The 13626-nt window shown below is 45.6% G+C and overlaps 1 protein-coding gene across 1 annotated transcript in view; it reads left to right on the top strand.

Moving 5' to 3' along the window:
• Positions 1–13626, top strand: part of LOC140843927 (nuclear envelope pore membrane protein POM 121-like) — a 31630-nt gene that overhangs the window by 17194 nt on the left and 810 nt on the right. The window contains exons 2-8 of the mRNA XM_073214461.1: positions 1345–1543; positions 10069–10160; positions 10771–10844; positions 11326–11441; positions 11569–11674; positions 11917–12096; positions 13413–13552. Of these exons, the coding sequence (XP_073070562.1) occupies positions 1345–1543; positions 10069–10160; positions 10771–10844; positions 11326–11441; positions 11569–11674; positions 11917–12096; positions 13413–13552 (907 nt within the window). The remainder of the gene's footprint in view (positions 1–1344; positions 1544–10068; positions 10161–10770; positions 10845–11325; positions 11442–11568; positions 11675–11916; positions 12097–13412; positions 13553–13626) is intronic.

The following is a 13626-nucleotide window of genomic DNA, read 5'->3' as shown; positions in this document are numbered from 1 at the left end:
CCCTTCAACAACATGCGTTTGAACTGTATGGGTCCACTTATATGTGAAATTTTTACAATAAATATATTGGAAAACTTAAAAAAAAAAACACATGGGCAAGGCGCTCAAGGCAGCGTAAGGGTGGGTGTGATTTTTGTCCCAGGCGCTGACCCCCGCAGGGGGGGTGGGCACCGGGCCGCGGGCCCCGAGACCCCTTTCGCGCGCCGTGTCCCGGCGACCCCGGAGCGCGCGCCGCCAGCGCACAATGCCCGCCAGCGCACAATGCCCGCCAGCGCACAATGCCCGCCTCGCCCCTGGCCCAGGCGCGCTGGCAGAGGGAGTCAGTCTGGTAGAGAAGCCTTGGACTGCGGTCGCTAGCTCGCTACCCAGACAGACCTCGCTGATCGCCCGTCATGGGAGGTTTTCTCACCCAGCTGGTGGGAGGGCTTCTCACCCAGCTGGTGGGAGGTTTTCTCACCCAGCTGGTGGGAGCCCTTCTCATCACTCTGGTGGGACTTCTTTTCACGGAGCTGGTGCGAGGACTTCTCACCCATCTCCGCTCACCGGCCCGCCCATCGGCCCGCCCGGCCCTCCTCGGAAGCTCCGCCCACCCGCCGGCCCCGCCGGCCCCGCCTGCCCCGACGGCCCGCCGCCATCCCATTCACCCCTCGGACCGCCCTCCTTCCCTCCGGTCCCCTTGGAGGCCTTCCTGCGGGTAAGACACGCTGACCCTCCCAAGACCGAGGACTTGACTTTGTTTTTTTGTTTTTTGTTTTTAATTTATTTATTTTATTAAGGTATTATTGATATACACTCATGAATGTTTCACATGAAAAAACAATGTGGTTACAACATTCCCCCCTGTTATCGTGTCCCCCCCAGACCCCATTGCAGTCACTGCCCATCAGTGTAGGAACATCTTCCTCTTTGAAATCAGAGAGGAACATTTTGAGGAATTTGCCGCAGTAACTATGTTGTCTCAATTTCACACCCATGAAACCATCACCGCAGCCAAGATACTGAACATCACCATTCCTGCCAGAAGTTTCCCCGGGCCCCTCGGTGGAGCCTAAGACCTCCCTGTCGCCCTGCCCCTGCTGCCAGGCATCCAGTGGTCCCCATTCTGTCACTGTAGATTTGTGTGCGTTTCCTAGAGTATACATAAGTAGAATCATACGTTTAATTTTTAAAATACTGAGCTTTCCCTTTCTGACTTTGTGAGACATGTGTAGCTGAATTAACAGTAAGATTAACAACATTGTCCTTTTTCATTACATTACATTGTGACCATGGGATGAAGCCTTAAAACAATGTTGCTGCCTTTCAGTAGCACATCTGTGTTTTTCCCTTTTATTTCCCTTTAAGGCCTGGGCCTCCGAAGAGTGGCTTCAGTTCCCAGAGCTCAGATGGCCACTTGGATAAGAGACCCTCCACCTATGCTGTGAGCTGCTTGAAGGGCACGTGCACATGTGGCATCCGTATGTCCAGCCGCAATGCCATTACCAGTTCCTACAGCTCGACTGGAGGCATCTCTCAGGTTCCTTCCCCTGGTGCTGTGGAAGAAGTGGGTTCTTTGCGTTTATTTGTTGATTGTGCAGTGTTTACTAGCTGCCTTCTGTCAGATGCTGAGATCACCTCTAAGGTGACAGCAGTTACCAACCCCTGAATGTTCGCTATAGACCAGTGGAACAAACTAGAAAGCCCAGAATGCTTATGTGGAAACCTGGATGCAAGACAGAGCCACTACTATAGATAAATGGACAAAGGATGAATACTTCAAAAATGGTACTAATCTGATTAAAAGGGTAGATTGAGTCTGGATTGCATTGGGTCATAAACTCATCCTATAGGTACTGGGAATTTAATGAAAGTCTTTAAAATAAGTGGTTATAATTCTTTTTAGAAAGGATGTAGTGTAGACTGGAGAACAGGTCAAGTTTTGCTACCAGAATGACTTGGGTTCAAATCTTGGCTTTGGCACTTAGTAGCTAAGCTATAGACTCTTGGGCAGGTAAATGACTTGAACTCTCTTTTTCTCATCTCTAAAGGACTGTTGTAAAGATTGAAGGTGATGTTTGAAAAGCACCCATTACAGTGCTTGTCAGTAAGTGGGCACCCGATATATAGGAGCTTGAAAAAAATAACGCATGTGTGGAGGAGGTTTTTGAGAGGAGAAAGAATTTGACATAAGTTTTCATCCGTACCAAAGGCTCTTAGAGTAATATAAATGACATGTTAATGATCAATGACAAATATAGGAGATGAAGGCCCCAGCCAGGCAGTTATGGCAAATGCAGAGGACAATAGTATGAAGTCTTTATTCTGCACTAGGCCCTCTGCTGAGCACTGTACACACATTTCCTCAATCAGTGATCACAACAGACCCAATATGAGATACACAGTCAGTCATTGCTCCTCCTCACAATTTTATGTCAAATGTCATACATACACAAAAGGAAGGGAAAATACCATATGAACCTCCACGTAGCTCCAGCACTTAACTGTTTTGTCAGTCCTGTTCCGTCAACACCCCCACCCCAGATTGGTTTTGCTCTTGTGTTTTAAAGCACAAACATGTTGTTTCACCTGTAGGTACTTTAGTGTATTTTTTAAACTTTTGAACATTAATAACCACAGTACCTCTATTCCTCTGAATAATCGTGACTTAATGTTAGTTATTATCACTCCAATTTGCCCTTATTACCCAGTTTTATTATAGTTACTTTGAACAGGGACCAAAAATCAACTCATTGCATTTGGGTCACATGTCTCTTATACTCTTTTTTTTTTTTTTTTGAGTTATTAAAGGTATGTAATTAATATATGTAACAAAAAATCTGAAGGTAAGGCTGTACACTTACGGAAATAATGATTTTGACCTACTTCATAAGGTAGTTGCAAGGTAGTACATATAAAGTGTTCAGGAGTTTATATTGTCCATTGTAAGCATTCAGGAAGTGCCACCTATTACTATTATTTTAAATAAGTACAGTCATTTAATTTCGGGGAACTTAAGTCACACTCAGAGCTTCGGACTTGACATTATACGATGCTATGTATGATGGCCTAACAAGCAGGCAGGGTAAAAATAATCTTAAACTTTTTAACAGGTTGTTTTATATGTTTTAGATGTACCCCTTATGGCTTTTAATCTACTTATAAAGCTTTGAATTTATGCATGGTTTCACAGAGTGTAACCTCAGTCTTGAGCAATAGTTATGTTTAAATTATTATAAAGTACTTTTGTGACACAACAAAATTATGTTGTCCTCATAGGATTGAATTTCAGTCATAGAGAAAGTGAAGGACTTGTAAATTATCTTCACGTTAATCAGTAGCATAATGTACATATTTTATTAAAAAGCGTATTCATTGAAAATCATGAGGTATTATTGTAAAGATGTCTTTAAACTTGGGTTTTAAATATAGGTCTTGTTTTTTTCTTATTCTAGAAATGTTCATTAGTTTATCTTAATTTGAATTACTGCTTATTCTAACATGTTGCCTGTAACATTACCCTTTCAAGTTGAATTGTGCTTTTCATGGGGCGTGAAGAAAAATTCAGCAGGCAGTTGAATGAAAACAGGTCAGGTCGGGTTTCTAAATGTTTGTCACTTGTGGTAATTTAGACTTTACTATTTTTTTTCTTTCCTTAGGTATTTTATTGTGTATTCAAGCAAGTATTGATGGTTAACTTAATTTACACTGTTACCTGCTGAGTGTATTGTTAGCAATGCGGCTAGCGTATGTGCACTGTTCAATGGCTGGCTCACTTAAAGTGTTGCAGTGACATGAGAGGATGAGGGACGCACCATAAAAGGCATGGAATGGGGTGCTGATAACGACTGAGCCTCAGTACTTTTCTACTTGGTTGTATATGATAATTGTTGGAATGTTAAGATAACTTGTGCTTTTTTAAATGCCTGTTTGTACAGGAAATGTTTTCCTAAAGCACGGTTCAGAACCGCGAATTATTCCTAGAGATTGTGTCGGAAGTTGCTAATATCTGCTACATGGAAACCTGCCTTTCAGAATAAATATTAGTACTGCTGTAATTTGAAATCAGGCATTAAAGTACTGTGAAAACACCAGTAGCTGACAAAATAACGAAAGGCACCTCTGCCCCTTCTGTGCCCACACTCTTCCTGTGAAGGCAGGCTTGGGTGTTCAGGGGCCTTCCCCGCAGACGACCGCAGCCTCTCTTTAATGGCCTTTTTAAAATGTGCAGAAAAGCAGTTGTCAAAAGCGTAACCATTCCATGGAACCACCACCCAGGCCAAGTTAATAAATCATTTTCAACATCCCCGAGCCCCTCTCATACCCACTCTCAGTCACTACTCCTTCCCTCTCTTCTTTCCTGATTATTAGCACCACATATAGTTGTCCCTGTTTCTGAACCTCATATCAATGGGAACAGAATATGCTTTCTTTTATGTGTGGGTTCCTTCACTCACCATTTTACTTGTGAGATTCATCTGTGTTGTTGCAGGGAACATATGGTTTTTCATTTTCGTTGTGTATTCTCTTAAACTGTAGGATATATCGCAACTTAACCATTCTACCACTGGACGTTTGGGTTTCCAGTTTGGAGCCACTATGCGTAATGCTGCTCTAGACATTCTTGTATTAGTCTTTTGGTGCACATATATCAAGTACGTGTATGTTCGGTCTTAGCAATTTGACCAATTGTAGAAAGTGATGTTTCAGTTAATACTCCTACCACAGCAGGGGAGCTTTTGTTCCTGGAGTTACACATCCTCACTGACACCTGCTGTTGCCACTCTCTTTAATGACCCATTTCAGTGGGTGTGAAGTAGCATTTCATTGTAGTTTTAATTTGCATTTTCCTGATTACTAATGAGTTAAAAGTATGAGTTCATTGGCCATTTGTACATCCTTTTCTATGAAGTGCCTGTGCAAGTTTCTTGACTTTTCTATTAGGTTCTATATCTTTTCTTTACTGACGTATACAAGTTCTTTATATGTTCTAGATGCAAGCTTTCTGAATGATATATGTTGCTGTAAGTAAGCGTCCCCCATTTCGTTCTCTTTCAGTCATTTCACTTGCGGTTAGTGTCTTTTCTGTGCTGTTTAGGAAATCCGTGCCTGCCGAGGGCCGTGATGATCCTCTCCAATAGTCCTTTCTAGGAACTTCATTATTTTTCCTTTCACATTTGGATCCTCACCTGAAAAACTTTGTTTTACATGGTGTGAGGTCAAGATCAGTCTTAATATTTTTCCATGTAATATCCGTTTGATTCTGTAACATTCACCGAAAGAATGGGTCACCCTTTCCCTATTGCTCACAGTATCGGCTTTGTTGCATGTCGGTCCCTCCCTGCTTCCAACCTGCAGATAAGGGGGGAGACACGATGAGATCCCGGAGACCTGAAAGGACCAGCCAGGGGACTCGAGGCCTAACAGCGCAAGAGTGGTGCTGAGAGGGCACCCTTTGTATTTATTGAGCACATACGTGTTCACAACAGTAGAATCCTGTGGGGGGGACTTACTAGACAATCATTAACCAACTGGAAACTGCATCCTCAGCAGGCTCCGGTCTCCTGGGCCACGATGTCTCACATGGTATTGAAACAATAGCAAAGGCAATTAGGGCACAGAAACTGTCTTGGTCTTGTTTGTTCTGTTCTTGATCACTTATCAGGAATTACAGGAAAAATAACCAAGTCATATATGATTATACGTTTGATTTCTATGCTTGATTTCTATAGTAATCCCACAGTTGCAATTGAAATGCCCACGTGTACGCGGATCCACTTCTAGATTCTGACCTGTTCCGCTGCTCTGTTTTTCTGCCTGTGCCCATCTTTTTCTCTTCCCTATGCTGTACAGTCTTTATGTTTTGATATCTAGTAGAATAAGTCACCCAACGCTGTCATTTCTCTCATTCCTCTTCTGAAGGCTCTTGCGTCATGACCCTGTGCATTTCTACATAAATTTAGAATCAATGTGTCAGTTTCAACCAAAACCAAAACAAAAAGCACTTGCTGAGCTATTGATTGGGATTGCCTTTAATCTAACAGTTATTTTGGAGAGAATCGATATTTGTACAGTATTTAATCTTAAAATCCATGAGCACCGTACATTCTTCACTTATTTACATCATCAACTTCTCTGTGTAGTGGTTTTTTGTATCTTTTGTTAAATTTTTCCTAGATGTATGTTTTTGATGCTGTTATAAATAGTACATTGAAAATTTGTTGCTGATGTTAGAAATGCAACTGATTTTTGTGTTCAGAAAACTTGCTAAACTCTGAACATTTATCTGTATATTCTTCCGGATTTTTATATGTATGTCATGTCTGCAATCATGACACTTTTTCTCCTTTCTTCCAGTCCTTTTATTGTTTTTTTATGCGTTACTGCACTTGGCTAAGATCTCCAGTACAATGTTGAACAGAAGTGATAGCAAACATCTTTGCCTTGTTTTTCCCAATCTCAGAGGGAGCACTTTCCAGTTTTCTATTGCATGTGACATTTGAATATAGACATTCTTTGTAGATACCTTTATTGGATTAAGGGAGTTCCGTTTCCAAAGTCATATTGTCAAGTACCAACTTTAGGAGCCATTCTCTTATGTTTTTCTGTTTCTTTAATTTCTGTTCTCATAGGTACTATTTCCTTCTCCCTTTCTTCATGTTTGAGGTGCTAGGATGCCTTTGTGGCTTTAAGTGTGGATTCTTAGATCACTCGGTTTCAGCCTGTTCTCTTTTCTCATGTATGTTTTGAAGGTTACTGTGAATTCAACTTTAGCTTCATCCCACTAGTTTTGAATTAGAAGGATTTTTCATTTTCATGCAGTTAAAAATATTTTCTAATTGCCATTGTGATTTCTTCTTTGACTCATGGGTTACTTAGAAGTACGCTGCTTAACTTTTAAATGGTTGGGAATTCTCTAGTTATCTTTTAATTACGGGCTTTTAGCTTAATTCTGCTGGGTCACATGGTGTCTTCATCAGTCCTTGAAATGTTCTGCATTTGCTTGATGCCCCAGCACATGTGCAGTTTTGGTAAGTGCTCCACCTTCACTTGAAGGGAAACTTTACTGAGAAGTGCTGCCTTGTGGTTTCTCTTGCTTGGAACTTACTGTGTGGCTTGATGACTTTGATGGTTTTGAGAAGCTCTCAGCCATTATCTTTTATACTGTTCTGCCCTGTTTTCTCACGTCTCTCTAGTAACTATTCTAGGACATGTTAGACGTCTTCACGGCGTCCTATGTGTGTCTCTGCGTGTTTCCCACCATCTGTCTCCCAACCATCAGTTCTTCAGTTTTCCAGTTCACTAATCTCAGTTAGTCAATTTTATATCTACCATTTCTGCCTGGAATCTCCATACTGTCATTTAAATCACAGTAACTCGTCCCTCTAAAGTCTTGACCACTCCAGTATTTGAATCTTCTGTGCTCTGTCCACCTGCTTAGTGGTCAAATCTTATCTTACATGCCTGATTTTATGTGTTGTTTATCTGTCAGACAGTGAAAAACACAAAACAAAGTGGCACTAACTTGATGCTCTGGGTGGTGGTGTCTTTCTCCAGAGAGGTTTCCCTTTTCCCTCTGGCAGGCAGCCAGGGAGGGAGCAGATTCCTCTGCCTACTTGGGACTGACACGGATTCTGAGTTGTCCGTTCTCGGGGGGCTGGTTTATTTCTGATTGCCTCCTGTCTTCTCGTGTAGCCTGTGTGATCCCAACCGAGGTTTTGTTAGGACCCCTCCACTTTGGAAAGCTCTGAGTCCGTTATTTGTGTCTTCAACCCTGTGAGGCTGGGGACAGCTGCTCGCAGCCTCCGCACTGCAGCTTTCCCTTGTGGAAACGGCAGTCACCTGGGGGAAATGCAGACGTGGAGGCAGGCTCGTCTCTGGGCTTCTCTTCTCTGTCTTGTCCCCACCGCGTCTCACGGCGTTAGAGCTCTTCCGTGCCGCCGTGCCTCCAAACAGATGCGCTCCTCATCGTCTTCAGCATTTGCTGCGTGCCCTCAGCAGGTGGTGGGTCTAGAACACTGTACGAGGCCTTTGCCACATTTAGTTGTAAAGTTCCCATTACCGGTGGAGCCTGTGACCTAAGGCAAGACGTACACTCACTGGCACTGACAGTTGTCGGATATTCTGTTGTGAGTAGTTAGCAGCCCCCTATAGGTGTGTGATGTTTGAAAATGTAAGTTCTCAGAAGCAGGTGTCAGGAAGCAGAGACTATACGTGAACCTTCTTTACCCGGTGCCTCATTGGAAGAACGGGCGGTGAATACTGAATGCAGTGCGGTCAGCCCAGGTGGCAGCCCTCATGTTTGGAGTGAGTGGTAGCATAGCTACTAGACTTGATATAATTTTTCCAGAGGAACACTAGTAAATACCCAAATCCTAGCTGACCAAATTAGAAGTTCTAGCTTTGCCATGCTAAATCATTACCAGCATTAAACTGGGACTGATTATGTAACAGAACGTGAGAAGTCCTCTGACCTCTGTGTGTGTGGCATTGGTGTCTCCGTTTGTCTTAACAGGACCTACTGTTTTCCAAAGCAGAAATATTTGCAATGGCCTTAAATTGCCAAACCTCCAGCTTGCATTTCTAACCTTTTATCCCTTTATATGCACCCATAATTAAGGCAAACCAGAATGCCTCCTAAGAGCACCTAATACTGATACTTTCCTGCTTCCTTACCTTTCCTTGTTCTGTTCTCTGTCCGGAATGACGTGCGCGTCCCACTGCAAGCCTATATAAAGTTTGCCTTTCTTCAAGTGTGGTTGTCTTTTTTAAGCCAAATCATGAAGGACCATCTCAAGTGCCCCCTTCATCCCCCGATTTCTCTAACTGAACTCCGCATGGTGGCTTCTTGGCTCCTGGGCACAGACCTTCTTTATCTTTCATTGCTGTCATCATTTCGTGCTCTGCCCTGTCTCTTTTCCAGATTGTCAATTTCTTGACGATGGAACCGTCATACTTGTCTTGAGATTCTTTGTGGAGTCTGAAGGTATAGTGTCCTTATGAAGTAGGAACTCGGCAAATAAAAACGGGACGCCAGTGCTGAGCTACCTGCCCGAGACACAGGCTGCTTCTGGGAGTTGCCTTGCTGCGTGCTCCTTCCCGCTCTCCCCGACACGGTCGTGATATTCACATGGAATTGCGAGACTCCGTTTTTACATGGTACAGACATGAATTCATCAGTTTAATGGAAAAGACGTGCCTTTTAATGTTGCTTATGGTTTTGTTTTTGTTTCGGGGTGTTTCGGTTTCCTATTTTATTTATGGTTTATGGAAACATTAGTATGGTTGAAAATTCAAATGGCACAAAGGGTGTACAGTAAAGTCTCTTTCCCATGGGACAATATTTTTAGAGAGAAAGGTTCTTAGTTTTATGGAACAGTCTGTCAGCTTTCTGTCTTCTCTCTCTCGTACAGTCCCTCCCTACCCAACCTTATCTAACTGCTTGTCTGTTTCGTTATAGTCCTTTGTTTGTTACACTTCTAAATGTAAATCTTTTATCACGTCTGTGTGGTGAGAGAAAGCACTTTTCCCCTAAGTGTTGAACTGGATTCTCCTCAACCCTGGCTGGTCACGGATAGATGGCTGTAGGGATAATTATCATGTGACAGTAAATGTCATAGATGTTGCAAAAGTCACAAGCATCACAATAGCGTATTTTTTAATTTTAATAAAATAAAACTGACAATTCAATGGAAGCAAGACTAACCTAGCTTCCTGGCTTGTCTTCACGGGAACAGTCTCTGAGTGTCCCTTTACCCTTTCCGTGGACGAGTACAGAGTGGCCTTGTGTGCGTCAGAGCCCGCTCCCCGCCGTCGCTGAGTATGACGCTCCACTCTTCAGGACATGCAGAAAGGACGCTCATTCCTCTGCCGTTTATTAGCATTCCATTACTTTTTCCGACTTCATTCCCCATAGTTAATACTGGCAATTGACTCACTTTCCAGAAGCTCCTCTTCACAAAGAAGTGTTTTTGAGTCACGTGGAAAGGAGACTTTATCTACAGTGATGGATTAGAGCCACAGAATTATGTTGACGGTCAGCCCCTAAGTTATTACATAGTGCCAGTCACGTGACTTGTGTTTGGCTTTTAGTTCTGGAAGAGGAGAGGTCCCAGCTCGTCACCCTCCTCCGGTCCCTCCTCGTTCCGCCTGCAGACAGCAGAGAGGTCACCAAGGAAAATGAGGTAACCAGTGATTTGCCGTGTGGACTAATGAGAGGGCAGGAAAGGAGGGGAATTCACTCGGCTCTTAGGCCATCTGAGACTCCGACTTGGAGAATCAAAGCGGTTCACATCTGAAGGGCGGCGATGGTGCCGCCCTGAATCGCTCTGTCTCTTGCAGTCATCACACAGTGACCACACCGGCCTCTGCTCCCCGTCATGCTGCAGCGGGAGGGAATGGGATGTAAGGGGAAGGGCTGCACAGGACAGAGTGACCAGAGTGACTGATGGGAGTGGGCGGCAGGCTTCACATTCTAGACCCCAGCTGACCCTCCAGGTGTCCGACTAGAATGCCGCTTTCTTAGAGATAGAGGTGTGACTGGAACTCTCGGAAATTTGCCAGGTTGGACGTAAGGTTCTGGAGATTGTTTTGTGCTTGTGTTAAGACGAAGGTGTTTCTGTGGCTTCCCTGAACTGCCTCCCTTCATTTCTTTAGGCATTTTCTTTGATTTATTTTATATGTTGTCTTGACACACTGGGATCTTAGTCATGGTTGTTCTCGACTTTGGCCAGTCGGTAGTTAGGAGGGTGTAAGAAGTTATCCAGTACTTACGTGGGCCTCTTCCTCCGACAGAGGAGAGGAGCTTTCTCCTCATTCCGGCTCCTCAGCTCCCTCCATAGGAGACAAGCAGTCCCAGGGAGAACAGGGTAAGTTGATGAACGCGTGGCATGTGTTGGTGGTAGTGTGTATGGAGGGCGCATGGGCCATGACCCACTGGACACATGTACTGAGCCTTGATTTGTGTGGGGCCTGGTAGTTACAGAGAGAGACGTTCCTGTCCTTCAGGCTTCCTGGTCTGGTAAGGGAAGGTGGCCCAGACTCGTAGAGCATGACCCAGGCCACCTGGGGGGTGCGGGGTAAGGTAAGCCTAGGTGGGGGAACCTGAGCAGTCCAGGCAATTTCTGTCCAGTCAGCAACCGTGTGCACACATTTGGAGCAATTCCCACCTCATGTCGTCTTGACTGTCAGAAATAATCTTGCGGACACCATCCAAGAGCCCAAACCATGGAAGATAGAATCCCAGAGACACCTAGTGACAGTTCAGTGTTACAAACTAGGCTGGCTAGACAAACCTCTCCATTTCTGGAAGAGAGGAGGAAGGAAGGAAGTCGGGTCCTTTATTTGCAGGCACAACCACACCTGGGAAGCAGAACTGGGATTCTCCACCTACGCCCAGCAGCTCCCGGCTCCGCAGACGCAGGTTTCCCCTGGTGCCCTCCAGGCGAGGGATCCCGCTGATCTTGGTATGGCCTGTCCAGCCGCCCCTGCCCACCCCAGCCTGGCTCCCCTGCGTCTCGGGAACGGAAGGGTGGGCACAGGTTTCTTTCACTGCCTTCTGACCGGCTCGGCTTCTCCTTCTTCTCCTGGTAGCCTCCAGCTCCCGTGCTCTGCGGCCCGATCACACGCGAAGAGTATTACCGGGAGGAGCAAGCTCAGTCGGAGAAGTGGCTGAAGTGGATCTTCCAGGGTGAGGGTGGTGAGGAACATGGGTTAACTTCACACTCCCGAGACGGTTCCCTTTGGTTCCCTTTTGGTCTTTCTCCTCTGAGAAATCCACCTCTTGGGTTCTCAGTGGGCTCCGAGCACAGTGAGCCCTGAGACTGAGAGGAAGCATTTGTGCACGAGTTCCCCCGAGTCCCCAAGCCTCCCCGTGCTCTGCGAGGCCCCCAGAAAGAATTCCCCTGCCAGGGAGGACAAGCGTTTGTCTTTCTTCCTTAGAAACTGCATCGAACTCGGAGGGTGGGGACCCACCTGCCACCCCACCTTCTCCTCCGAATGTCACCCTGCCCGCTGCTGAGACTGCTGCTCCCGCAGCCTCCCTCCCAGCCGCAGTGACTGACGTGCTGCTGAGGCACTTGGAGCAGTTGGCAGACTTCCTGTGCCTACCATCTTGCCCAGGTGAGCGGGAGGGCTTTCTGGGCAGCACACAGTGCCATCAGCCTCTGCTCAGGTGAACGCAGCATTCCAGTCGGTCACTGAAACGGCTGAACCTGCTCTGGCTTGGCACACCTGAGCTGGTGTAGGCCTGGCGGCTTCAGAACCCTCTCATCAGGCGCAGATTGTAGGGAGGGGCCTGCCGCCCTTAAAGCTGGAGAAGGCAGCCTGGTTTTGGGAGTCAGACGGCTGTTGGCTTGCAGCCCCATTCCTTAGCTGCTCTGAGCCGTGCTTGGGTTCAGAGGATTGGATTTTCCTTAGTGTCCACACATGGAACCCCTGCTAGGCCAAGGTTTATCCCCTGCTGTCTGCCTTATGATCTGTGAAGGGTAGAAATAAAGAGCCCTTCCTTGATGTTGAGGAATGAATACTTGAAGAACCTGTGGTAGAGATGAGTCGGATTTGCTGACTCCTGAATCCCTGGCACAGCAAGGCTTCTAGAGCACCAATACCGTCACATTTCAGATACCAGAATTCACGTTTTCTGTTCTTCCTAGAGTCTGCTGCAGTGGCACTGTTGGGGAGGAGGCATTGTGTATTCCCTCCATTCTTGTTCCCGCCGTGACAAAGAATTGAAGGGCAGAGACACAGTAGTGAGCAGAGGAAAAGTTTTATTTAAAGTTACTTAGAGAAAAAGTGCAGGCGACCTCAGAGAGAGAGGAGCACCCTGACAGTTTTGGGGATCCCCATTTCAGGATTCTTCAGGAATGTGACTAAGGGCTTGGGGTGCAGACCTGTTAGGTGGGCCTTGAATACTTAGAACTAACTTAACACAAGGGACTTCCTGCTCTGATTTCTCCCTGGGAGCCCGGCGTTTCTTGGTCTGGGAGCAGATCAAGGCTGCCTGCCCGGCCCCGAAGGTGGGCTGAGTTGTCTGTTTGCTAAAGAGTAAGTGAAGCATCTTCTTAACTTCCTGGGTATTAAGACCCAATCTTATTTTGAAGATGGAATCCTTCCTGCCTGTTGCTATGTTGTTTATGCTGGGCTTGCTTGCCATTATTCATTGTGCAGATTGCAAACTACTTGATTAGGGCCAAAGGAGAAAAAAAACAGCAGATAGGTAAAGTTAAAAACATAAGCTGAGCCTGTCTGATTAACACAATAAAGCCACGGGCTCTGCTGAGGTGCCCTCCTTTCTCTGGGGAATATTCAAACATTCCAGGCCAAGTTGCTCATGGCTTTTTGAGCTTTAACTGATTAACTCTAGGTCTTTTTTATTGGGCTTTTTCCTGGCCTTATTCTCTTTCCATCCCACTCATATCTATTTTCCTGCCTAACAGGGTGCGTTCCCTTCCCCTCTGGGTACAAGAAAGATGTGACCTCACTGGCAGTCATGCGCCGCCGAGGTTTGCAGATAGGCAGCAGAGCTCAGAGAGGAGCTGTTTCTGGCAGGATTTTTCCCAAACCACAGGAAAGCCAGGTAAAAATACCTTCCCGGGCCTCCTGCCTCCCAAGGAACTCAGCCTGGGAAGTCCTGTTGAAGCACCCAGGGTT

Source organism: Manis javanica, chromosome 10 (genome assembly GCF_040802235.1).
Source record: "Manis javanica isolate MJ-LG chromosome 10, MJ_LKY, whole genome shotgun sequence".
Classification (NCBI taxonomy): domain Eukaryota; kingdom Metazoa; phylum Chordata; class Mammalia; order Pholidota; family Manidae; genus Manis; species Manis javanica.
The sequence above is the reverse complement of the archived record's forward strand: the minus strand, read 5'-3'. Positions and strand labels throughout refer to the sequence as shown.